At 42.0% G+C, this 27413-nt stretch overlaps 1 protein-coding gene across 2 annotated transcripts; it reads left to right on the top strand.

Moving 5' to 3' along the window:
• Nucleotides 1-186: 186 nt before the first annotated feature.
• LOC129824241 (E3 ubiquitin-protein ligase znrf1-like) lies at nt 187-26063 on the top strand. 2 transcript variants are annotated; one of them, XM_055883719.1, is made up of 5 exons: nt 187-913; nt 3521-3616; nt 4188-4293; nt 16781-16880; nt 21195-26063. In XM_055883719.1, the coding sequence occupies exons 1-4, from the start codon at nt 415-417 to the stop codon at nt 16836-16838; spliced, it is 759 nt and encodes a 252-aa protein (XP_055739694.1). In that variant the 5' UTR covers nt 187-414; the 3' UTR covers nt 16839-16880; nt 21195-26063. The 2 variants fall into 2 exon arrangements, with proteins under 2 accessions (XP_055739694.1, XP_055739693.1); XM_055883718.1 differs by having other exon boundaries at nt 17038-26063.
• The last annotated feature ends 1350 nt before the right edge of the window (nt 26064-27413 follow it).

Here is a 27413-nt window from a genome sequence, read left to right as displayed (position 1 = left end):
ATATATTATTTATTTTTGTAAATTATTTTTTAGTTTGTGTGGATTAATTAAAATGTTTTCTTTCCTATAATGGAACGTACTTTTCTTTTGTACATTTCTTCACAACCATCCAGTTGGTGGCGACGATACACCTTTTTGCGCGTAGTTCGCAATTTAGTTAGTTCGTAAAGAAGAAGAAGAAGATGAAACTAAATTCACTTCCGCTGGCAACCAAAAGCAGTCAGACGTGAGGATGTCAAAGAAAATTGAATGTGGAGAGAAGAGACGATTCAGAAACAGGAAAGGAACCGTTTGACAATACCCTATTTATAAAACAAAGATAATTTAAGAGTTCGTGGGAAGAATTTAAATAGACATTTCTAAAATAACACATTTTTAGCCAAATCTCCTGTTTTGTGGGTAAAAACGAAAGAGATGGGGACAAGAGCTAGTCGTTTACAAGAGGACCCAGTGTCTTCGGCTTTCGTCAAAGATGGCATAAAGCGCGATTCCTATCGACGACCCCGCTGCAATAGGCCCGCCAGTCTTAAGATAGACTTTTCGGGGAGTTTTGACGATTCGGAGACCAACCGTAGCCGATCGGAGGAGGGCAGCGATTCGGACATAGGGCAACAGGCGAGCGCCGTTGGAAGCCCCGCCGACCACAACAGCCACCCATCCATCAGCCAGTCATCACCAGCGGAAGACAACAGCGAATGCAAGCACGAGGAAGACGGTAATAGCAGTCCCGAGGGTGCTGTCAACGGGGAACATCTGCCTGGAGAGGAGACAGGCCGCGTGTCTCACCGCACTTTCTCTGAACGTTTACCCGGTAATCGACACTCTAACGGGCGCAACGTCAGAATGAGAAGCATCAATCAACGCCCGGTGTCGGAGGCTTGGATTGGCCTGTACCGTGTCAACAACCGACATGGTGACAACCCTTTTTGTGTTTTTTTTATGTATTGTTTTATTAAATTGCAGTTCCTATTCACTTTTGGCAGATTAAATCCTGTACAGGGCATAATTTAGACAGTCAGTCAGTGTGAACAAAAACACAAATGTACCCTAGGTAGCAACGTTAATTGTCTTGGGCACAAACATCTGTTATAGTTAATATGTGAGACGTGACACAAATTGGCCAGACTTACTACTGAAACGGCATTCTTGGGGAGGTGATTTTCTCTCGTGCATACAAGCTACTTGACTTACAGCTGAACCCATTGTATTAAGTTGTGACTATCAGGCTGCTGTGTCCTTCCACCTCAAAAAGCACAAGAAAGAGAATTGACACCCACCATCTCAGATTGTGCTGAAATGTTTTCTGTAGTTAGAGACAGAGGATGGGATGCTTGGGATGTCCCTACGCAATGGAAGTTTACATTTTAAATGGTTATGGTAAGGGTTATGCTTAAGGTTTGGGTAGGGGTTAATGTTATAGTTTATGGTAGTGACGTCCCAGTAAAAGTTTGCTAATAGTTTTTATTAGAAGTATGAATTTCAGGACCCTGCAGAAGGACCACAGTTGTACAGGACAAACATTTTCAGAATTGCCATTTTTACAAGAATCGACTGATGGTGACTCAATATTTGACAAAGCAAAAATAGTTTTTTTGCAAATTTTGCAAATGTAAAAAAAAAGAATGTAAATGTAAGACTACTTACATTTACATAAGTATTCAGACCCTTAACTCAGTACTTTGTCTAAGCACCTTTGGCAATGATTACAGCCTCAAGTCTTCTTGGGTATAACGCTATAAGCTTGGCACACCTGTATTTGGGGAGATTCTTGCATTCCTCTCTGCAGTTCCTCTCAAGCTCTGTCAGGTTGGATGGGGAGCGTCGCTGCACAGCTATTTTCAGGTCTCTCCAGCGATGTTCGATCGGGTTCAAGTCCGGGCTCTGGCTGGGCCACTCAAGGGCATTCAGAGACTAGTTCTGAAGCCACTCCTGCGTTGTCTTGGCTGTTTGCTTAGGGTCGTTGTCCTGTTGGAAGGTGAACATTCACCCCAGTCTGAGGTCCTGAACGCACTGGAGACAGTTTTCATCAAGGATCTCTCTGTACTTTTCTCCGTTCATCTTTCCCTCGATCCTGACTAGTCTCCCTGCCTCTGAAAAACATCCCCACAGCATGATGCTGCCACCACCATGCTTCACCGTAGGGAAGGTGCCAGGTTTCCTCCAGACGTGACGCTTGGCATTCAGGCCAAAGAGTTCAATCTGGTTTCATCAGACCAGCGAATCTTGTTTCTCATGGTCTGAGAGTCCTTTAGGGACCTTTTGGCAAACTCCAAGCGGGCTGTCATGTGCCTTTTGCTGAGGAATGGCTTCCGTCTGGCCACTCTACCATAAATTGGTGGAGTGCTGCAGAAATGGTTGTCCTTCTGGAAGGTTCTCCCATCGCCACAGAGGAACTCTGGAGCTCTGTCAGAGTGACCATCAGGTTCATGGTCACCTCCCTGATCAAGGCCCTTCTCCCCCGATTGCTCAGTTTGGCTGGGCAGCAAGCTCTAGGAAGAGTCTTGTTGGTTCTAAACTTATTCTATTTAAGAATGATGTAAAAAAAAAAAAAAAAAAAAAAAAAAAAAAAAGAAAGAAATTGGGGGGACCTTCCTACATTGCTGCACAGCAGGCCAGGTACTTCTATGTGTTCTCAGGCGCCCACGCTCCCTCAACATTAACAGGACAGAGAAACTAGACACATGCTCATTGCTTACATGGACACTCCAAACTAAAGACAATTTAAAAAAAATTGACAACTCGTCAATTATGGTTATGAAATAAACCAAAACTTGTTTCAGGTTGTGTAGCATGTTGTGAACTCTGCAAACAACATTTCCACTCCGAGAATGAGATCGGTAAATGACTAATTAATACATGCAGGAACAGAAATTGATGTAACCAAATTACGGGGATTAACTGTACATGTACTACTGGTGGCATGTAATGGGGAATTTATAAAAAAAATAAGCTTCCCTTATAGTTATAGGCCTACGAAACAATCCACAGCTATTTTTTTTAAAGAAGCTTTCACATATGGCCAGGTCCTGACTGACAAGGAAGAATCTCACAGTGAATGCCTACATTATTAATCAGACAGATGGACAGAAGTGGTTGTATGTCAGTGAGACCCCTACCCAAACCAAGCTTTGGATTTATTTTCCCACGCGCCATTAATCCAGCCCTCAAGCAAGTATAGGAAATGGGTCAAAGTCCTCACGTGGGCACAGCTGACAGCAGGGCCAGAGAGGGAGGGGATATGTAGGCCAACTGGGCACACACTTCCCCCATGTCGTCCCACCCCTGAGGCTGGACTCCTCTTGTTATGCATGTTCTCTGGTGGAATGATGATGACTGGAAAACTAATCATGAGTTAGTTGACCTGACATTGTCAGGATGATACTCAAATCACACAAATGTCAACATCTACTAAAGACACATGGCATGCATGATGGAGAAGTTGATTTGATCTTCTTCCCGCTTTTGTTTGTCTAATGTTTCGTTGTTAATCATGCGCATGTTTTTGTCATCTCATCCCCAGATATCCGCTGTCCATTCTGCTCCAAGTCTTTCTCGGGGGGAAAGATTGAGAATCACCTGTTGAGCTGCCTCACATCTCCACCTCTCCCTTACAACAGTGAGTATGAGTGCACCAAAAACTCAGAGCAGAGGCCTGTTTCATTTGTTACAAACAAAAGAGGCTCTTTACATTCACCCAGAGAAAGGGTTGACATTGTATGGTAAACAGTGGTGTTATAGTGGTGGCAGGTAGCCTTGCGGTTAGAGCGTTGGGCCAGTAACCGTAATGTTGCTAGTTCAAATCCCCGAGCCGACAAGGTGAAACATCTGTCTGTGCCCTTGAGCAAGGCACTTAATCCTATTTGCTCCAGGTTTACCTTTGAATGGCAGACCCTGGCCGTGACCCCATTCTCAGAGGGATATGGAAAAAACACATTTCCAAATCACACACATTAATGCACACTTGTACATGTTTGAAATAGGACAAATGTAAGCACCCACCAAATAATAATATTTACAGTCTATTACACAAACAGTAGCATATATGAAAGTTCAGGCATAATGTGTGTTTGAAAGTATGTATGTTAAAAGTCCCTTCCCTGCCCCGTGGGTTTGTGATGACACTTTAACGTCTATCTGTCATGTCTGTGATGTGTGTGTGTGTGTGTGTGTGTGTGTTGTGTTCTCAGCGGACGTGCTCAGTAAGGACAGCGGTGAGTGTTCCATCTGTCTGGAGGAACTGCAGCAGGGAGAGACCATTGCCCGGCTGGCCTGCCTATGTGTCTACCACAAGAGGTAATAGCACTAGGCCTTTTCACACGCATTGTTTTTAACCTCGGGCTATCTTAGCCCCAGGCTATGACTGACCCTGGGCTAGCTTATCCTGTGTTCACCAAGCATTTGTTAACATGGGCTAAGCTCTAGCTCAGGGCTAAGGATTCACACTTCTCAAAGCCTTGGGCCAGTGGTTCCCAAACTTAAATATATATTTTTTAAGGAGCTCAGTTAGGCTTACTCTTGAAAGTTGTAATATTACAATGCACAAGGTGCAATTTTCGAATCAGCAGTTTTCCTCTTGTAATTGCAGACCAAAGAAAGAGCTATTCATAACTTGTCAGAAATGTCTAGATCAACTAGCCCATTTCAGCTGACGTTATTTAGCTAGGTTTTTTAGCCCATTGATTTTGTTGTTGTTTGAGTCACTCAGATATCACATGAACACACAAGACATGGCAAAGCTTGTAGAATTGCAGGAAATTAGCTTTAAAACTGCAAAATTTGATCTCCACCCCATGGCAAAATGTATAGAATAGCAGGAAATAAGCGTTAAACCTGCAAAATGTTCTCTCTGCCAACAAGAAGGGTGTGAACAGTCTGTCATGGACTGTGCTTGTGCCCATCTCAGCCACGTGACCAATGCGCACCAGGGTCAGCGCACTCTGAAATGTTGTTTTTTGCCATCATTGTAAGCCTGCCACATACAATACATTTTTTGTCACTACCAGGCTCTTGGGAAGCTCTTATAGGACCAATGCACAAATAATAATATAATAATAATCAATAATTGGGCTCTTTGTTTAACCATTTTACATATAAAACCTTATTTGTTCACCGCAAATTGTGAGTAACTCACCATGGGTTAATGAGAAGGGTGTGCTTGAAAGGATGCACATAACTCTGCAATGTTGGGTTATATTGGAGAGAGTCTGTCTTAAATCATTTTTCACACACAGTCTGTGCCTGTATTTAGTTTTCATGCTAGTGAGGGCCGAGAATCCACTCTCACATAGGTACTTGGTTGCAAAGGGCATCAGTATCTTAACAGTGTGGTTTGCCAAGGCAGGATACTCTGAGCGCAGCCCAATCCAGAAATCTGGCAGTGGCTTCTGATTTAAATTACATTTTCACAGAACCGCTTGTTGCAATTTCGATGAGGCTCTCTTGTTCAGATATCGGTACATGGACTGGAGGCAGGGAATGAAAGGGATAACTAATCCAGTTGTTTGTGTCACCCGTTTCAGGAAAGTAATTGCTCACACAACTCACTCGGGTGCTTCGCTATATCACATTGACATTTTTTAAAGCTTTATTTAACTAGGCAAGTCAGTTAAGAACAAATTATTATTTACAATGACAGCCTACCGGGGAACAGTGGGTTAACTGCCTTGTTCAGGGGCAGAACGACAGATTTTTACCTTGTCAGGTCGGGATTCGATCCCATTGTCCGTAAGCTTGAGTTCATTTGCACACAAAAAAAACATAGAATGATGGAAAGACCTGAATGTTGTCCTTGTTAATGCAGACAGAGAAGAGTTCCAACTTCTTAATCATAGCCTCAATTTTGTTCCGCACATTGAATATAGTTGCGGAGAGTCTCTGTAATCCTAGATTCAGATCATTCAGCCGAGGAAAGAAACTAATTAACAAGCCCCTCAGAGCACTTCATGATGACAGAAGTGAGTGCTACGGGGCGATAGTCATTTTGTTCAGTTACCTTCGCTTTCTTGGGTGCAGGAACAAAGCTGGACATTTTGAAGCAAGTGGGGACAGCAGACTGGGATAGGGAGAGATTCAATATGTCCGTAAACACTCCAGCCAGCTGGTTTGCACATGCTCTGAGGACGTGGATAGGAATGCATTCTGGGCCAGCAGCCTTGCGATGGTTAACATGCTTAAATGTCTTACTCATGTTGGCCAGGGAGAATGAGAGCTCAGTCCTTGGGAAGCGGCCCGTGTCGGCGGCACGGCGTTATCCTCGAAGCGAAGAACATGTTTAGCTGTCCAGGAGCAAGTCGTCGGTGTCAGCGACGTGGCTGGTTTTCCCTTTATAATCCATGATTGTCTGGAGTCCCTGTCACATACATCTCGTGTCTGAGCCGCTGAATTGTGACTCCACTTTCTCTGTACTGGCGTTTTGCCTTTTTGATTGCCTTATGGAGGGCATAATTGGACTGTTTCTATTCAACCATATTCCCAGTCACCTTGCTGTGGTTAAATGCAGTGGTTCGTGCTTTTAGTTTTATCCACGTTTTTGGGTTTGGGTAGGTTTTAATCATCACAGTGCGAACAGCGTCCCCTATACACTTCCTGATGAACTCAGTCACCGTGTCGGTGTATGTGTCGATGTTATTCTCAGAGGCAACCCGGAACATATCCCAGTCCGCGTAATCAAAACAATCTTGAAGCATGGATTCTGATTGGTCAGACCAGCGTTGAATAGACCTTAGCACGGTACTTCCTGTTTGCGTTTCTGCCTATAGGAAGAAGGTGCAGAATGGAGTTATGATCTGATTTGCCAAAGGGAGGGTGGGGGAGGGCCTTGTAGCCATTCTGAAAGGGAGTGTAACAATGGTTGAGAGTTTTTGAAGCTTGACTACTGTAGGCAATGTGTTAACTTCGGTAGAGTTTTCCTCAGATTTGCTTTATTAAAGTACCCAGCTACAATAAATGCTGCCTCGGCATATGCAGTGTAGTTCCCTGAGAGCCTTCACGGTATCGGCTTGAGGGGGAATATATACGGCTGGGACGATGACCAAAGAGAATTCTCTCGGGAGGTAATGCGGTTGACATTTGATTGAGGTATTCTAGGTTGGGTGAACAAAAGAACATTAGTTTCTGTACGTTACCACAATCTCCCCATGAGTAGATAATTGGGAAACATGCACCTCCGCCTTTCTTCTTCCAGGAGAGTTCTTTATTTCTTGTCTGTGCCATGTACTGAGAACCCAGCTGGCTGTATGGATGGGAACAGTGTATCTGGAGATAGCCATGATTCCCGGGGAGAGCCATGATTCATGATGGTGTTATTCATGATGGTGTACTACGTGCACATGCTAGCAGAAAGGAACGAGGTGGGTAGCTAGCAAAGTATGTCCTTTTAGCAAAATAAACAAACCAAAAATCTGATCTCTTAAAAGTTTAGTTCATTTTCGTTCTATTATCTATACAATAGTCTATCATTGATTTTGGCCCAATAGGCCGGACATTAGTGTTGCACGGTATACCTGTACTATGGTAATATCATCGTACCAAAACCTCATGATACTTATGATACCAACATTTTTAGAATACCGTAGTACCGTTTTCATATGATACTGACTTTTTCACCCCTACCAATCTAAAGATTCTGCTAGCACCTGTTATGCAATATTAATGAAGTCAATTTTGTTTATACATTTATGCACCAGCCACTCATCTCTTTTATGTGCAGGTCCAATAATATCCACTATACTTTCATGCCAGCCGCATCCCACAGACCCTACCAGCGCTCACTCACCTGCTTCCCACCATCCGCTCTTCGCTCGTGTCTATTCCTCCGTCAGTTTTCTCAAATATAAGTTTGCCGTGGTGGCGAGCGGGGTGCAGAACCAGACCCTGATGAGTGTTCTGTTATATTTGTACATTGTTTTACATTGGCGCAGAGAGCAATGCTGATACATTATTTCATCGCCTGTTATAACCAAGAGCACAGACCAGTCTGAGTAGACTTTGCAAATTCACTGTCATGCAGCCTCCTGACAGTAGGTTTAGGCTAATTAGATTGGCACAGGAAGAAAGGAGAAGGGAATGCTACTCATGAGATGTGCTTCAAAAGGTAGGATTCATGTAGGCCTAATGCAAGCCTAAACTACATCAAAAATCGATTTATTTCTGGTGCTCCTTAAATTCTTAAACATTTTAAAAGTTGGGAGCCGTGTGTGTTTGTGGGAGAGAGAGTGGTGTGTGTTTGTGGGAGAGAGAGTGGTGTGTGTTTGAGTGTGAGGTACTGTAGACAGTGTGTGAGGAAGGGATGGAGAGCGTTCATTTTTCTTTCGACCAAACGATTGGTCGAAGTGTTTAAACTTATTTTTACATATATAGACAGTGTTTGAATAAAATCAACTACATATGCACTGAGCTTGTCAGATGCTTTAATAAGCAGACTGTTTGATTTAAATAATTAAAACACACAAATGACTCAAGAAAGAGCCCGATGGTCACACTGTGTTAAAAAAAATGACAGTGATTGCCTGTGTGACTGGCGCACGTTGTCTTGCTCTCCTCTCTACTGCATCGAAAAGGAACCACAGCAGAGCAAGTGTTTATTGCGCTGTCCGTGCTGAAGCTGCAACATTTCAGCCATTTTGTTTTTTTACTTGTTTCTGACTGAAAAGTTCTGTTACCAAAATCCCTAATTTGGAAAAACATTCCTTCAACCCTTGCTCTCTTTACATGAAACATGTAAGCATCGCATGCATGTGACCAATAGGGCCTGACATATAGCCTATCATAATTACAACAATAAATTGGTTATAACAAACTCTGAACACAGTAACACATGACAGCTAAATGTATGTGGAGGAAGTGAAAAAGAAACTCGGAAACAGGCAAATGTTTACTGGTTGCTCAGGAGGGAAAGAGGAAGTCAGGTCTGTGGAAGACATTTGGCATTTGAAAAAGGATGGTATAAGAGCAAGGGTTGCGTGAGTATTGTGTGTATTTTTTCGGACCATAAACAACACAAAATAAACAAGTGTACCGGAGAGTCTTTTCTAACGGGGAAAAAAGATCTATAAAGCCTTTATTACAGCAGACCTAAAAACAATTGCATGCGTTCGTGAATTGTAGTTCATGTATCATTTAGGCTAATTATTCATAGCGCCCTTTGTTTAATTTTAAAACTAAAATGCTTGATTTGCATTTCAAAGCATGAATGTCTCATATGCGGTGTGATGGCATGGACGAATGAATGATTGATTGATACAGTAGCCTGTATATTGAAATGTAGGCTTAAGTAAGTTATGGTTTTATGATCAAACAGTACGCGCTCTTAGGCCTACAGCTCGATGGTGGTTATACAAGGCTACTATACAAAGCCTACCAATGATAACGACTACGGATTACTATAATGATGATCATAATAAATGTAATAATAACAATAAGGAGATCAAGAAAAAGGAGGGTATAGGAGCGAGTGCTGCGTGCATATGTGTAACAAACAGATGCTGTTAGATTACAATATTTTTGTTCTGCCTGTTTGGAACAATGTAAACAATACATTTATAAGTAATACCAGTCTGTTCTAACTAAAATAAAATGGTAAAGCAACCGAATCTGTGAAATTGCTTTATCCCAAATTTTTGCCTTTGCATTTATTTTTTCGAACCTTTATTTAACTAGGCAAGTCAATTAAGAACCCATTCTTATTTGCATCGACTGCCTACCAAGCATGAGGCTTGGTGCTCACGGAATCTGTAGGATAATAAACAAACAGGCAACAGAAGCAAAATCTGTCTTATTTCTGCAGATATATATGGATGATTTATAAGTCCAGCACATTTAGCAGTTAGGCTATTGATTATTAACCTAATTAAGTTGGGGTTTCCTGTCTCCTCGATTTTCAATTAAACTAAGGCAAGGACTTTTTCCTCGTTTCTGCTGCTGCCTCCACCGCATTGTTCTCAATCCCAATATGCTGGTTAACTTTGCTTTTTTGCACATAGCAACATAGGGGAAGGCGCCAATTCTACTGCGCACTGAATATTGTTTCAGAACCACGAACAGCGAACTTATCCAATGCGGGAGAAAGCACATTGTTATAAAATATTCGATTTTAGTGTTGCACCGTTATTTTTCCATAATATAACCATATACAATTTCAGTATCACATGTCTTAGTGATGGACTGTGTCATCCCCGTGGCCTCCGCAATGGATTAGTCCACTGAGACAGGTGCGAATCAGACAGTCTTGTGCACCATAATATTTTTTTTTAAATGGAAGTGCAACTGCTCGACTAAAGAAACCCCGGTCGACCAACAGCCTATCAACCAAACAATCGACCAGTCGACTAAATGGGGTCAGACATAATAGCTATATCCAAATTAATGTCAATAGAAAAGCTATGAAAACAGACGTAAAGGGAGTGTTTTCTGCCCTTCCAGCTGTAGAGTTTGTGGCATCAATTGGCTAGCTAAGTGAGAAGACATTAGCCAGTGCAAGCAACCATTTGTTAGCCATAGCAACCAATGTTTTTGCTTTGATTGAAGTTGTTTATTTTTGTCTGGTTTTTGTCCTCAGATGGAAGGGTGAAATAGTATAAATGTACTTGTCAAAATTGCGTGCAGAACGAATCACAAGCATATGCAAAGTAAGTGGAAGTGCAGCTTTTGTGATTGGACAGTGAAGATTCTATGTATTGTTCTTGACCCTGTTTCATGCTGGCTATTTTGGCACCATGTTTCCTGGTAAAACCAGAGCAGGGCCAGCTAGCTCTGGGCTAAGGTGTTGGTGCTAGCCCCCGGCTAAAATCTCCCTTAGCCCATATTTACAAAAAAAGATTGCCGTTTTGAAACTGCAGTAAAAGTGCAGTAACTGCAGATGATTGTGGTATTTTGGACGCAGTATTGCGCAGTTGAACTGCCCTGTAACTGCAGTCACACTGCAAAATTACATTTTTTTCCCTTCTCTTGGACGTGGTATTTGCAGCGTAGTGCAGTTATACTGCACTCTGACTGCAATCTTTTTTCATAAGGGCAGAGCTAAGGAGGCTAGTCCTGAGACGCGATAGTCATCTCCAGTACGCGTCCTCTATTCATTTGAATGTGTTGACAGAAATTTGAGAAATTGCTTGAGCTGCGCTGACATTCAAAAAGTATGTAAGCCAATGGTACAATATTCTAGAACACTGCTGTGCGTACGAGTACATGTTTTGGACTACATAAACTCTTTAGCCCTGAGCTGAGGTGCAGTGTAAACGTGCCTACTGAGGATTTAGTGCCATAAGAAACTATTCATACCCCTTGACTTATTTCACATTTTCTTGTGTTAGTGTGAATTCAAAATGAATTACATATTTTATTTTTGAATCAATTGACCACAATACCCCATAATGACAAAGTGAAAACATGTTTTTAGTCATTTTTGCAAATGTATATAAAAAATAAAATAATCTCAGTTATAGGTATCCACACCCCTGAGTCAATGCATGTTAGAATAAAGTTTGGCAGCGATTACAGCTGTGAGTCTTTCTGGGTAAGTCTCTTAAGAGCTTTGCACACCTGGATTGTGCAACATTTGCACATGTATTATTTAAACAAATCTTCAAGCTCTGTCAAGTTGGTTGTTGATCAGTGCTAGACAGCCATTTTCATGTCTTGCCATAGATTTTCAAGCCTATTTAAGTGAAAACTCTAGGCCACTAGGCCACTCATGAACATTCAGTGTCATCTTGATAAGCTTACTCCAGTGTATATTTGGCCTTGTGATTTTTGTCCTGCTGAAATGTGAATTTGTCTGTTGGAAAGCAGTCTGAACCAGGTTTTCCTCTAGGATTTTGCCTGTGCTTAGCTCTATTCCGTTTCTTTTTATCCTAAAAAAAGCTCCCTAGTCCTTGCTGATGACGAGCATACTCATAACATGATGCAGTCACCACTATGCTTGAAAATATGAAGTGGTACTCAGTGACGTGTTGGATTTGTCCCAAACATAACGCGTTGTATTCAGGACAAAAGGTACATTTCTTTGCCACCTTTTTTGCAGTATTACTTAAGTGCCTTATTGGAAACAAGATGCATGTTTTGAAATTGTTTGAAACTGTACAGATTTCCTTCTTTTGTCATTTAGATTAGTATTGTTGAGTAAATACAATATTGTTGATCAATTATCAGTTTTCTCTTATCACAGCCATTAAACTCTGTAATTGTTTTATAGTCACCATTGGCCTCATGGTGAAATCCCTGAGGGGTTTCCTTCTTCTCCGGCAACTGAGTTAGGAAGGACGCCTGTATCTTTGTAGTCACTGGGTGTATTGATACACCATCCAAAGTGTAAATACTAATTTCACCATGCTCAAAGGGGTATTCAATTTGTTTTTTGTTTTTTTGCCATTTACCAATAGGTGTCCCTGGTCTTTGTGGTTGAACATGTTTGAAATTTACTGCTTGAGTGAGGGACCTTACAATTATCTGTATGTTTGGGGTACAGAGATGAGGTAGTCATTCAAAAATCATGTTAAACACTATTATTGCACAGAGTGAGTCCATGCAACTTATTATGTGACTTGTTAAGCAAATGTTTACTCCTGAACTTATTTAGGCTCGCCATAACAAAGGGGTTGAATACTTATTGACTGAAGACATTTCAGCTTTATATTTTTAAATAATATGTACACATTTCTAAAAACATAATTCCACTTTGACATTATGGGTTATTGTGTATAGGCCAGTGACACAAAATCTCATAATGTGGAAAAAGTCAAGGAGTGGTGAATACTTTCTGAAAGCACTGTACATGTGGCCCAGGAGACAAAGGGTGAACAAGGCACAGATCTGTGAAAAAAGTTGTGATGCAATCATGAGTTGCATTCTTTGGAACTCTCATTTAGTAATATGCCTTCCGGTCTATGTGAAATTACATGGTTATTTTGTCACTGCTTACTGCGTAAAAAAATCCAGTAATGTTTTTCTCCCACAAGTCATCTTTGATATCACTAAAAGCTCCATTGAATAATTTAAGAATTGAGAGAGTTGTTCATTGACTACTGCTCAGCGTTCAACACCATAGTACCCTCCAAGCTCATCACTAAGCTCAAGACCCTTGGACTGAACACTTCCCTCTGCAACTGGATCCTGGACTTCCTGGCGCGCTGCCCCCAGGTGATGGCTAGGGGGTAGGCAACAACACATCCGCCACGCTGACTCTCAACACGGGGGCCCCTTAGGGGTGCATGCTTAGTCCCCTCCTGTACTCCCTGTTCACCCATGACTGCGTGGCCACACACGACTCCAACACCCTCATTAAGTTTGTTGACGACAAGACTGTGGTAGGCCTGATCACCAACGATAATGAGACGGCCTATAGGGAAGAGGTCATGATCTGGCAGTGTGGTGCCAGGACAACAACCTTTCGTTGTCCAGAAAATGTTCTGACGTGTCAAATGTTGGTTGTTCATCTTGTAGTATGAGCGGTGCCTCAACGCGATTGGACAAGGACTGCAGCTACTAGCCAAGGAGCACTCAACATGTGAGACCAAAACAATGATGCCAAAGAAGAAAGCAACAACAACGAGCAGGTTGTCACTAGTTGCCACAGTCAAAATTGTCTATCGTGAAAAAATTCATAACCTAAACCTTTTGCTTAACCTTAAATTATCAGTGTAGTTAAGGTTAAGTTTAAAATCAGATTTTAAAGAAGAGAAATTGTAGAAATAGTCGGGGTTTAGCCTTAATTATGACAGATTGGTGGAGCTGTGGAGAGAATGCAGCTGCCTTTTTCAATATTAAATGTTTTCACCTCCAATTCCCTCAAGAATATAAGTCCAGATTGTCCACGTCGGCCCAACCATTTGCGGGTCCATATTCTTCACTTCCGTCTCTTTAAAAAAATAATAATAATAATACAAAAAAATAATTCTGCACATAATAATGTGCACACTTATAAAGCAACTCGCTGTTTGCGTGTTGGCAGGATCAAGTAGGGAATTATCGTGTAATGTGAGCACCCACGACCTGGGGTTGAGAATGGACAGAATTAAAGATTTGAGACATGGAAATCGGGAACTGTGAGCATGGCCAAGTTAAGATTTTAGAAGTTGTATAGTGTATGCCCAGCATAAGGAATTAACATGGTCCACCCACACCTTCACAGTCATGAAGAGGCTGAGAAGATTTGTCAAGGGCCCTCAGATCATCAAAAGGTTATACAGCTGCACAGTTAAGAGCATCTTGACTGACTGCATCTCTGCTTGGTGGCAACTGCTTGGCATCCGACCACAAAGCGCTAGAGGGTAGTGCGTACGGCACAGTACATCACTGGGGCTGAGCTCCCTACAATCCAGTCTATACCAGGTGGTGTCAGAGGAAGATCCTAAAATGTATCAAAGACTCCAGCCACCCAAGTCATAGACAGTTTTCTCTGCCACGGCATGGAAAGTGGTACCGATGCACCAAGTCTGTAACCAACAGCACCCTGAACAGCTTCTACCCCCAAGCCATAAGTCTGCTAAATAGTTAGTCCGAGTAGCTATTTGGTTATCTGCATTGACCCCCTTTGCTCTAACTCTTAAATCTTCACATATGCTGCTGCTACTACTTATTATCCATCCTGTTTCCTGTCACTTTGCCCCTTCCCATATGTATACTGAACTAAAATATAAACGCAACATGCAACAATTTCAACGATTTTACTGAGTTACAGTTCATATAAGGAAATCAGTCAATTGAAATAAATTCATTAGAACCTAATCTATGGATTTCACATGGCTGCACAGGGACGCATCCATGGATGGGCCAGGGAGGGCATAGGGCCCACCCACTTGGGAGCTAGGACATCACCAGCTATCCTGGTGGCTGGTCTCAGACGATCCCGCAGGTGAAGAAGCCGGATGTGGAGGTCCTGGGCTGGCGTGCTTACACGTGGTCTGCGGTTGTGAGGCTGGTTGGACATAGGGCCACATTCTCTAAAATTACATTGGAGGCGGCTTATGGTAGAGAAAGGAACATTCAGTTCTCTAACAACAGCTCTGGTTGATGTTCCTGTAGTCAGCATGCCAATTGCGCACTCCTTCAACTTGAGACACCTGTGGCATTGTGTTGTGTGACAAATCTGCACATATGAGTGGCCTTTTATTGTCCCCAGCACACAGTGCACCTGTGTAAAGATCATGCTGTTTAATCAGCTTCTTGATATGCCACACCTGTCAGGTGGATGGATTATCTTGGCAAAGGAGAAATGCTCACTAATTATTGCAGAAAATATGAGGGAAATAATATTTTTGTGCGTATGGAAAATTTCTGGGACCTTTATTTGAAACATGGCACCAACACTTTACATGTTGCGTTTAGTTTTTTATTCAGTATACAGTACCCCATGCATATACTGAGTATACAAAACATTAAGAACATGACAGACTGACCAGGTGAATCCAGGTGAAAACTATGATCCCTTATTGACGTCACTTGTTAAATCCACTTCAATCAGTGTAGATGAAGGGAAGGAGACAGCTTAAAGAAGGATTTTTAAGCCTTGGTACAATTTGAGACGTGGTTTGTGTCTGTGTGTGCCATTCAGAGGGTGAATGGGCAAGGCAAAATATAGTCGTGGGGTGGCATTTCTTTGTGGGGCCGCACAGCCCTCCATGTGCTCGCCAGAGGTAGCCTGACTGCCATTAGGTACCGAGATGAGATCCTCAGAGCCCTTGTGAGACCATATGCTGACACATGCACATTTGTGGCCTGCTGGAGGTCATTTTGCAGGGCTCTGGCAGTGCTCCTCCTTGCACAAAGGCGGAGGTAGCGGTCCTGCTGCTGGGTTGTTGCCCTCCTACGGCCTCCTCCACGTCTCCTGATGTACTGGCCTGTCTCCTGGTAGCGCCTCCATGCTCTGGACACTACGCTGACAGACACAGCAAACCTTCTTGCCACAGCTCGCATTGATGTGCCATCCTGGATGAGCTGCACTACCTGAGCCACTTGTGTGGGTTGTAGACTCCGTTTCATGCTACCACTAGAGTGAAAGCACCGCCAGCATTCAAAAGTGACCAAAACATCAGCCAGGAAGCATAGGAACTGAGAAGTGGTCTGTGGTCACCACCTGCAGAACCACTCCTTTATTGGGGGTGTCTTGCTAATTGCCTATAATTTCCACCTTTTGTCTATTCCATTTGCACAACAGCATGTCAAATTTATTGTCAATCAGTGTTGCTTCCTAAGTGGACAGTTTGATTTCACAGAAGTGTGATTGACTTGGAGTTACATTGTGTTGTTTAAGTGTTCCCTTTATTTTTTTGAGCAGTGTATTATTGTTTGGTACACTGCGTGTATAGCCAAGTTATTATTTATTTATTTTTCTATTTTTCCTCTCTGCATTGTTGGAAAGGGCCCATAAGTAAGTGTTTCACATTTGTATTTTTATTTGATATTTGATTTTGAAGAACACTTGTGGGAGCATCAAGCAGTGAGCGGCTATAACCTTATTTTCTTTACCAGAATGACCTAACCTTATCGCAAGTCATTCACCTCTGTTTGACTAAGAGGTATTTTAAGGTGTGAACCTCCTTTTGAAAGAAATACAGTAACCACAACAAGTGTTTCTAATCCGGCTGTCTCACAGTGAGTCAGTCAGCTGCCAGTACCATGGTCTGAGTTAAGTCCCACCCTGGGACCACAGATGGGATTGAGTTATGTAACTTAAACTGCTGTAATATGTTCTGCATGGTCCAGATCAAGTGATAATCCAAAGGGAAAACAGACATTCCATTTCTGTATGTCTCATTACATGTCTTTGTGTGTCTCTTTCTCTGTCCAGCTGTATTGACTCCTGGTCCAAGGTGAAGCCATGCTGTCCCGAACACCCTATTGATTGACTCATGGGTCACATGTCCTGCTCAGGGACACACCTGACTCAGGTACGTACGTGTTCATGACCCCATTTATTCCAACCCCATGATGTCACACTAGCCAACAGGGTAGAAGTTAGTGTGGACAAAATATTATGTGAAATAGGAAGTTACGTTCCAAGTGTGAGGAAAGTATAAATATTTGATGTACTTTTTTCCCCCACAGGAGACTGCAATGTTTCTATAATTGCAGCAAATATATTACAGCAAAGAAAAATACCAGAGGCAAGCCTCCTAATTTTACTGATCCAGACACAGCCCCAAAAGGATGTGACCGCAGACCACTTTTTTCTCTTCGACCTGGTTCAGTCCATTTGAGCTGGTTCGGTCTGTTTGAGCTCAACTCAGACCACTTTAACTACCGCTGGAATAGACAGCCACCTCTCCTCTGTGAACATAGCCCAAACTATAAACTGCTGCACTCCAGAAAAACGGTAAATCGATATATTATCATACCAGGTTGACAGTCCCGTGAAAGTCCTTTTTAACTCAAGGAGGAGAGAAAATGTGTGTTTCTGTTGTCCCATGCATTCCTCTTCCCCTAATGTGGACTTTTCCATATGGGATAGGTCATTTGTCTTTTATGATGCAGCAAAACAATATTGGGTAGAGATTCACGTTCCAGTGAATAAATGTTTCTGCCCATAAAAAAAAAAACATCCCAGCTCTGAAAATGTTAACTGTTCATGCTTAAATATTGCAATGCATTGTTTTTTATAGCCCGATGTTGGAAAGCAGGGCTTTATTTTGTGGATGGGTTTGCTGTAGTAGTGACTGTAGGTGGTTTTCTATTGTCACCATGATACATTTCAGGAGAAGGATGGTGGGTGTGAGTTGATTGTGGAGTTAAAAGCGGATGATGCCAGTTTGTGTGGTTGGTTGGTGCTGAACCCACTGTGTTCGCGCCTTTTACCGCAGCTACAGTAGGTTGTTGGCATTTCCCAGGCCATAGTACTGGTGTCATGCCCATACTAAGCACTTTTTACCCCAAGGCAGAACTTTCTTCTCAGATAAGGTGTGCTTGATTGAACCACAGTTGCTAATTTAGTAACACCAGTAGTGTGTGTGTGTGTGTATATATATATATGTGTGATAGCGGTGTGGACGAATGGGGACAGTCAATGTCCTGGATGACAGCGCCCGACTCTGGACAGCAGAGGCGAACTGCAGACTTCTCACTGGTTGTGTAAATGAGAGGTGTGTGTGTTCTTTGTGCCCTTATACCCTCTGGGTGAGATTGTTTTAACCCTAGCGTTGTTACATGTCATTTCAGCAAGCCATGACACCCACCATCTCAGATTGTTCTGAAATCATTTCTGTAGTTAGAAACAGATAAGAGTTCCTGAATACTTTCCTGAGACTACTTGTCTGTCACAGAGGACTGATACTACAGTGCCCTCGGAAAGTATTCAGACCCCTTGACTTGTTCCACATTTTGTTTCGTTACAGCCTTATTCTAAAATGGATTACATTTAAAACATCATTAGAATTCTACACACAATACCCCTTAATGAAAAAGCTTAAAAATTAAAAAAAATTGCGAAAGAAAATTTGTCAACAGATAACTTACGTATTCAGACCCTTTGCTATAAGACTTGAAATTGAGCTCGGGTGCATCCTGTTTCCATTGATCATCATTGATGTTTCTACTACTTAATTGAATTTACCACAGGTGGATTCCAATCAATTGGACATGATTTGGAAAAGCGCACACCTGTCTATATAAGGTTCCACAGTTGACAGTGCATGTCAGAGCAAAAACCAAGCCATGATGTCAAAGGAATTGTCCGAAGAGTTCCAAGACAGGATTGTGTCGAGGCACAGATCTGGGGAAGGGTACCAAAAAATGTCTGCAGCATTGAAGGTCCCCAAGAACACAGTGGCCTCCATCATTTTTAAATGGAAGACGTTTGGAATTATCAAGACTCTTCCTAGAGCTTGCTGCCTGGCCAAACTGAGCAATTGGGGAGAAGGGCCTTGGTCAGGGAGGTGACCAAGAACCCGATGGTCACTCTGACAGAGCTCCAGAGTTTTTCTGTGGAGATGAAAGAACCTTCCAGAAGGACAACCATCTCTGCAGCACTCCACCAATCAAGCCTTTATGGTAGAGTGGACAGATGTATGCATCTCCTTAGTAAAAGGTACATGACAGCCAGCTTGGAGTTTGCCAAAAGGCACCTAAAGACTCTGACCATGAAAAACAAGATTGAACTCTTTGACCTGAATGCCAAGCGTCACATCTGGAGGAAACCTGGCACCATTCCTACGTTGAAGCATGATGGTGGCAGGATCATGCTGTGGGGATGTCTTTCAGCAGCAGGGACTGGGAGACTAGTCAGGATCAAGGCAAAGATGAATGGAGCTAAGTACATTAGAGATCCTTGTTGAAAACCTGCTTCAGAGTGCTCAGGACCTCTGACTGGGGATAAGGTTCACCTTCCAACAGGACAACGACCCTAAGCACATAGCCAAGACAATACAGGAGTTGCTTCCGGACAAGTCTCTGAATATCCTTGAGTGGCCCAGCCAGAGCCTGGACTTGAACCCGATCGAACATCTCTGGAGAGATCTGAAAATAGCTGTGCAGCAACGCTTCCCATCTAACCTGACAGAGCTTGAGAGGATCTGCAGAGAAGAATGAGAGAAGCTTCCCAAATACAGGTGTGCCAAGCTTGTAGTGTCATACCCAAGAAGACTCGAGGCTGTAATCACTGCTAAAGGTGCTTCAACAAAGTATTGAGTAAATGGTCTGAATACTTGTGTAAGTGGAATATTTCAGTTGTTTTTAAAAAATAAATTAACAAATGTCAACCACAAAAAATGTTTGCATTGTCATTATGGAGTATTGTGTGTAGATTGAGGGGGAAAAATGTTCATCAATTTTAGAATAAGGCTGTAACCTAACAAAATGCGGGAAAAGTCAAGCGGTCTGAATACTTTCCAAAGGCACTGTATATACTTGTTGGGACTGGTGGGGGGTCAGTGCCTGGCTTTTGACCATTCCTTTGGATTCCTCATGTCTATCTCATTGTTTGAAGAAAGTGTGGCCCAATTCAGATGTTAGGTACTATATTGAATAAATATTATAAGAATCCTATAAATGAAAATGCCCAATTTGGTGCAATCATTTAGCTTTCAAAAATATAATGTTGCACGAATGCTTATCTTATGTTTCTAACAGAAATTATTTCAGAACAATCTATGATGGTTGACGTCTACCCTCTTTCCTCTGCTTTAGGAACAAAGTAGCACTGTGGTCGTTCCAGCAGCACTATGGTCGGGTGGAACGACCATAGCGCTACTTTGTTCCTAAAGCAGTGTGATTAAAAACATACTGCTACGATGACTTGGCCCTCCTCTCAGTGAGACCAACCCGTCCTGTCGTGCTGAAGGCATGTGGTGATGTGTGGGTCATCGTCCCCCTGCCTCTCTCGCTCTGTCTAGGGTGTAGTCCGGAATGTTGGACCAGGCCCTGTGCACTTGTCTGGCCATCTGGCTGCATTCATGTCAATGTGAGGGATGATGTATTTTAGGGCATGATTACGCCATGAGGCATCTGCCTCGCCTATCCCATGCTTCCCATCGCTGGAGGCAATGAACAGCTGATGGGGGGATTTGTTGTATTAAGCCACCACCCTTCCCCATAAGAGGATTTTTAGACATTGTATTATTACCATATGTGTTAAACAAGCTACCATTGGCTGCCTTTGCCTGGTGAGAGGTTTGTGTCTGTCCAGGCTCCTATGGTGTAGTCTAGTCTGGGGATCAGCGGTGACGCTACAGTGAGTTTATCAAAGTGTGGTGAGACTGCTGTAGACCAGCATGAGGATCAGTCCTGTTCAGCATTCCTATTGGATGATCTCCCAGAGTTCTTGCACCACATCCTGCACTCTGAGGTGCTACGACCTGTCGTGCCCTGGCAGCCCTGTGCATGTTACTCTTTCCACTTCAAAAAAGAAACTATTTCGCCAAAAGAATGTATGTCTGTGTAACTGAAACAGTGGGAGGGGATGTGTGTGAAAAAGAGGAATTGATCATTAGACCTAAATGTACTTTTTTTGTGTGTGTGGTGAATATGATGAATAATTATGTTGTTGTGTACATTGAGGGAGGGGGGGGGGGGGGGGGTGAAAGGGTTGTCAGTAAAAATCTGGACAATCTGAACCCCAAAATGTTACTTTACTACTCTCCCTTTTTAACTGTGTGGCGCAATACCTCAATTTTTACAAATGCTATTTCTTGGCAGCATAGCTATTCTCCAAGGATGATATTTTCTATGTATTGTATTCTTGGCGTTTAATCACAGGGTTCTGTTCCTCCTAGACGCTGAGCTTTGTGACGGTTATGCTGATATATTCAATGAGAATGTTTAAGGTCACCACAGCGATATCTGCATCCCAAGATATGGACAATCTGCCTTCTCTTTGGTATAATAGAACAATTATGTGTATTTATTAAAGTGTAAATATGTATTGCAATTCAAACTGGCTTGGTCTTTGTCTGTTCATTTTACTGTTTCTAAGCTCCAATCTTTTGTATGTCTCAAAGTTGGTTTTATATGTATTTTTTACAATAAATATACTTTTGAGCCCTGTTTTGTCAATGTCCTTGTTTAGGCGTTTGAGCACTGTTAATAACTGTTTCATGGCATGTTTGTTAATGGTCTTTGCCAAATAGGCAATGCTGATTGCTGTGACAGATTCACAGTTATCTACTGTAAATGACTAGTATACATGGCATATCTTTAAAAAAAAAAAAAAAAAAATACCATGGGAAATGTTATATTCCTTCCTGCATTCATTGGATTTAAAAAATATGGTACTGGTTACTGGTTACTTACCTTTTAAAGACATCTTCTGGTGATTAAAAAATAAATAAACCTTTCTTGGTGAATTGATATCGCAAGTATAAAACAGTAAAGCACACACAAAAAGGGTAAAACAATGTTTTGAGCAAAATGTTTTCTTGCACACATTGCACCGACTGTGGCTCTCCTTTACAAGTATTTTTGAATGATTACCTCATCTCTATACCCCACACATACAATTATCTGTCTTGTTCCTCAGTCGAGTATTTCAAACACAGATTCAACCTCAAAGACCAGGGAGGTTTTCCAAATCCTCGCAAAGAAGGGCACCTATTGGTAGATGAGTTTTTTTTAAAGCATCAAAACACCCAGTCACTACAAAGATACAGGTGTCCTTCCTAACTAGCCATGATCAACAACCAATTTGACAGAGTTTGAAGAATTTTAAAAGAATAATAGGCAAATGTTCCACAATCCAGGTGTGGAATGCTCTGTCACCAGAAAGACACAGCTGTAATCGCTGCCAATGGTGCTTCTACAAAGTAGACTCAGGGGTGGGAATACTTATGTAAATTAGATTTTTGTATTTCATTTAATACATTTGCAAAAATGTCTAAAACATGTTTTCACTTTATCATTAAGGGTATTAATATTTAATACATTTTGTATTCAGACTAACAACAAAATGTGGAATAGGTCAAGGGGTATGAATACTTTCTGAAGGCACTGTATGATCTATCACTTAAGCCGTGTTCACATTGGCAGTGATTCAAATCCAATATATTTTCATAACCGATATACCCAATTCAAATCTGTTATTTTTCCTGGAGTCTGACTTGTTCACAAACAAATGAGTGAATGTGCTAGAAAGCTGAACAGCTATAGTACCTAGCTAGCTAGTTGACTGCTGTGGCTAGCTAGCTAGTTGACTGCTATGGCTAGCTAGCTAGTTGACTGCTGTGACTAGTTCGCTTGTTGACTGCTGTGACTAGCCAAAAAGGACTAGTTTTGAAAGTTGGATCATCTTATCCTTTGAGGCTTTAAATGTGTTCTCCCCCCTATGATTTTGAGCATTCAAAGCAACTCGGGAACGTCCATGGCATCTATTGTCACCTTAGCTTGCTACATAACTTCTGATAGGAACCCTGAGCACCACCACCAGTCAGCCTACCCCACTGCACACACTCATTGTCATTATGACAAAAAGTGTAGCCTTGGCAGCAAATGAATGCTGTCTGAATACACACAAATTCTATTTGGCCACTTGTAACTTGCTGTTTGGACAGTCAGTAGTCCAAAATGGATTTTAAAAACTACATTGATTTGAGCATTAAGGCCTGCAGGGTGAACAAGGCCTTAGTTCACCATCACTGTCAGTGACATTTCAGTTCTGGAAATAACCCAAAAGGGCACAAGCTGCTAAAGGTGGAGGTAGAAGTTCCAGTTTCTCAGTCTGAGTCAAACAGCAAAGTGCCAGTCTGTGTGTAGGCTAGACACTAGATCATCACTCCACTACACAGGAAGTACAGTGCGGTAATTGAGGTTTAGCACAAGTGAAACCCAGGTATAAAGAAGGTAAGTGCTCAGTTAGTCATCTCCCAATTGGTCCACTACTTCAATGACTGAACTAAGATGACATAATTTTGGGGTTGTCAAAAATCTCCAGTTTGTAGCGGATGATGTGCCAGTTTGGACAAAATAATGAAATCAATTGGACAACACAAACATATGATCTAATTGTGTATGAATGCTATAGTAAAATAAGGGATTTCATCTTTTTGGGGTTAGTTTTCCAGTTGTCATTTGTAAAAAATAAAATACAAATTATAATATTTTATTTTAGAAGGAAAAATATTTACGTTTTTGAATTCAGTTTATCCCAGTGGTTTGACCTACTGATTCCTGTTATTGAGAACTGTAGTTACTGAGAAATATCTGCATTCACACACATCTATAGACAAAACAATGTGTCAGTGAGAACACTAATACAAAACATTCCTTGGTAATATTAACACACAGTATGCTGAATTGGTCACAAATGCAAGGATGTTATTGTTGCATCATTGTTCTGACATGTAACTGTTACATTTCTTTATGAAGGTTTACTCAATTCCAGGTTCCTCATGTGGACAGTGGAAACCCCCAGGCTAGTATCTCACATCTCTTTTCTCACAGGCCTTTTGATATCATCTAAGCACTCTATATTTTCCTCCAAACATCAGTCTCTTCCAACCCACTCCTCTTCACACTACGCTCTCGCTCAGAATGACAGATGCACAGAAGTACCCCACGCCCACAGAGGCTCAGTATGCCCTACTCTACCCCCCAGTCCTGTACCCACTACAGGCATGGGTGGACTTCAAACCCCTCCCACCTGGAGAGTGTAACCATGTGGGAGAGCCAGGTAACTATCTATCCTGTTCTGCAATAGCAAGGAGTGAGGGGAAACTATCATGCTGGTGGATTATTAATGTCTTTCCTCATATTACTGCCAACTACAATAAAATGTTAATGCAAAATTGAAAATTTCTGCTAGAATAATGTATGTCCGTTGAATTCACTTGTTGGGTTACATGACCACTGAAAAGTCTGCAAAGTCACTACAATATTCCAGTGTTGTCATGGCCAATAGTATGAGACTGTTGTTCTGTCACTCACAAAGGATCCTCTCCACCAGAGAGTGACAGACGCCATCCTATTGGTGTCATCTTTTGACGACGAGACAATACGGAAGCCTTATATCAGAAAGGTTTATACTGATATGTCTGAGAGATTTGGTCTTGGAGCCCTAAGTTTCTTGGTAACCTGCCAAGGGGCTAATGGTAACCCTGTCATTCTACCTGTGCAGGTGTTCAGTGTTGTGACCCTGCAGTTGCTGGTGACCTTCAGCATTGTGTGTGTACACTTTCTCCAGTATGGTGAGGGCAGCGGTGCAGAGCAACATATGGACCATTTTTATATTATTTCTCCATTTTCTTTCTCTGCATTGTTGGGAAGGACCCGTAAGTAAGCATTGTACTGTTAAGTTCACACCAGTTGTTTACGAAGCATGTGACAAATAACATTTGATTTACCTCAGCTCCTCCATCCTGTTTGCTTCAGTGGCCATCTGCCTCATTTGCTGCAGCTCATTTAGCAGTAGCCATCCCTGGAACCTGGTGGGTCACACGCACGCACAAACACATAAACACAACTCCATCACAACTAGCTAGACCAGCGATTGGCAAACTGGCCAATGCAAAGTCACTAAGTAAATACTGAAGTGTGGGTTAGACTGAATTGAGCTCTAGATTTATCTGTTCACGTATAGATATAAACTATACAATAGTTTTTTAGATGTGTTCACAAACATTATTTAAAAAGTGAAGTTACCGGTAATGGTTATAAGTGTATCTTACTGTATTCACAGTTCCTTATTGGTTAATGCCAAATACATTCTCCTAGAACTTAGTTGCACTTTGAGTGAGTGTTATTTTACGTTTTATGGTGTGTGTACTGCCTCTAGTCAGTGGTCGGCACTGTGGCCTCATTCGACAACACTGCTGTAGTCGTCGCCATGGGAGCAACAGCGGTCCTCTCCTTCAACATTATCATCTTCTCAGCCCAGGTCAGACTGGCTTTTCAAATCACTAAAAACATGATATTATGCTTAATTCCAAATCGAACATACCACATCAGTTTGTGGTCAGGCTGACCCCCCAGTGATCTAGCTTATTGGACAACAAATACCATATTGCCCAGGGTCGCTTTGTAATTCAGAAATAAAAGTTACTCACTCTCCTCTCTTTGGTCTGCAGACTCAAGTGGACTTCACACTTTGTAATGGCAGCCTGCTGGTGCTGGCAGTGGACCTTCTCATGTTCAGCTTCTTCTGTTTCTTCTACTCCAATGTGCTGCAGATAGTCTATGGATCTCTGGGAGCCCTGCTCTTCTCACTGGTACAGAACTCACTCAATGTTGTATCTCCTTTTATTAGGCCCTTTCTTTTTATGCAGCCTTGTAGCCACAATGAGCACTTCCATCTATTGCACCCTAAACCCTTTCCCTCCTGGTTATTGACTGCCAGCTGGTAATGGGCAGGCAGAAGTATGCCCTGGATCAAGAGGAGTATGTATTTGGTGCCCTGGTCCTGTACATCATAAACATATTCCTCTACCTGCTCATCCTAATGGGAGGCTCTGGCAAATACTCAGCTCATGGATGATTGACATACTGTACCATGACACTTATTTCTAGCTACAGCTTTTAGCTCTCCAAACACGCACAGAAAATCCCTGAACATGTTCACAATGAAAACAGTTAATTTCTTTTTTACATATTTGTCGAGCTCTTACAGAATTACTTTGTTGTGTTTTTGTTATCAATAAAATCAGTTTTGTGTTTAAGATGTGGTCATTGATACACGAATAGCAATAGCTTATGTAAAAACAACCTTCATTTCATTTCTTTACATTAGAAAGACACATTATGGGTGACATTTGACAACATAAAAAACTGCTGATATCAGAATAAGCTGTATCCAATCAAATCAAATGTATTTATATAGCCCTTCTTACATCAGCTGATATATCAAAGTGCTGTACAGAAACCCAGCCTAAAATCCCAAACAGCAAGCAATGCAGGTGTAGAAGCACGGTGGATAGGACAAACTCCCTAGAAAGGTCAAAACCTAGGAAGAAACCTAGAGAGGAACCAGGCTATGAGGGGTGGCCAGTCCTCTTCTGGCTGTGCCAGGTGGAGATTATAACAGAAGATGGCCAAGATGTTCAAATGTTCATAAATGACCAGCATGGTCAAATACTAATAATCACAGTAGTTGTCAAGGGTGCAACAAGTCAGCACCGCAAGAGTAAATGTCAGTTGGCTTTTTATAGCCGATCATTGAGAGTATCTCTACCGCTCCTGCTGTCTCTAGAGAGATGAAAACAGCAGGTCTGGGACAGGTAGCACGTCCGGTGAACAGGTCAGGGTTCCATAGCCGCAGGCAGAACAGTTGAAACTGGAGCAGCAGCACGGCCAGGTGGACTGGGGACAGCAAGGAGTCATCATGCCAGGTAGTCCTGAGGCATGGTCCTAGTGCTCAGGTCCTCCGAGAGAGAGAGAGAAAGAAAAAGAGAATTGGAGAGGGCATACTTAAGTTCACACAGGACACCGGATAAGACAGGAGAAATATTCCAGATATAACAGACTGACCCTAGCCCCCTGATCAAGTTGTAGAAACATCTCAAGGACGATCAATGGAACAGGATGCACCTGAGTTCAATTTCGAGTCTCAATTCTGAATACTTATGTAAATACGGTATTTATGTTTTTTATTTTTAATACATTTGAAAACTTTTTTACACACCTGTTTTTGCTTTGTCGTTATTGGGTATTGTTTTATTTATTTTATTTAACCAGGAAGGGCAAGAGCGTCCTGGCCAAGATAGGCAGCACCAAGTCATTACAAAAATTACAGACAGACAACATGAAAAACTACAAGTAATCTAGTAAAAACCATTGAATTCACAAGAGTAAAACAAAATCAAAAACAGCAAATTAAAAACATTGACAGGTCAGGGAATCAGCCTCAAAATCCTTCATCAGTGATTTAAAAACACAAATCGGGACAAGTTCTTCCAGTTTAAAAGTATTTTGTAAGGTGTTCCAAGACGATGGCGCAGAGTACATAAAAGCCCTTTTACCAAATTCAGTTCGGACATTTGGAGCAGTTAGCAGGATAAAGTCCAGCGAAC

Source organism: Salvelinus fontinalis, chromosome 26, assembly GCF_029448725.1.
Source record: "Salvelinus fontinalis isolate EN_2023a chromosome 26, ASM2944872v1, whole genome shotgun sequence".
Classification (NCBI taxonomy): domain Eukaryota; kingdom Metazoa; phylum Chordata; class Actinopteri; order Salmoniformes; family Salmonidae; genus Salvelinus; species Salvelinus fontinalis.
This window is presented reverse-complemented; position numbering and strand designations above follow the sequence as displayed.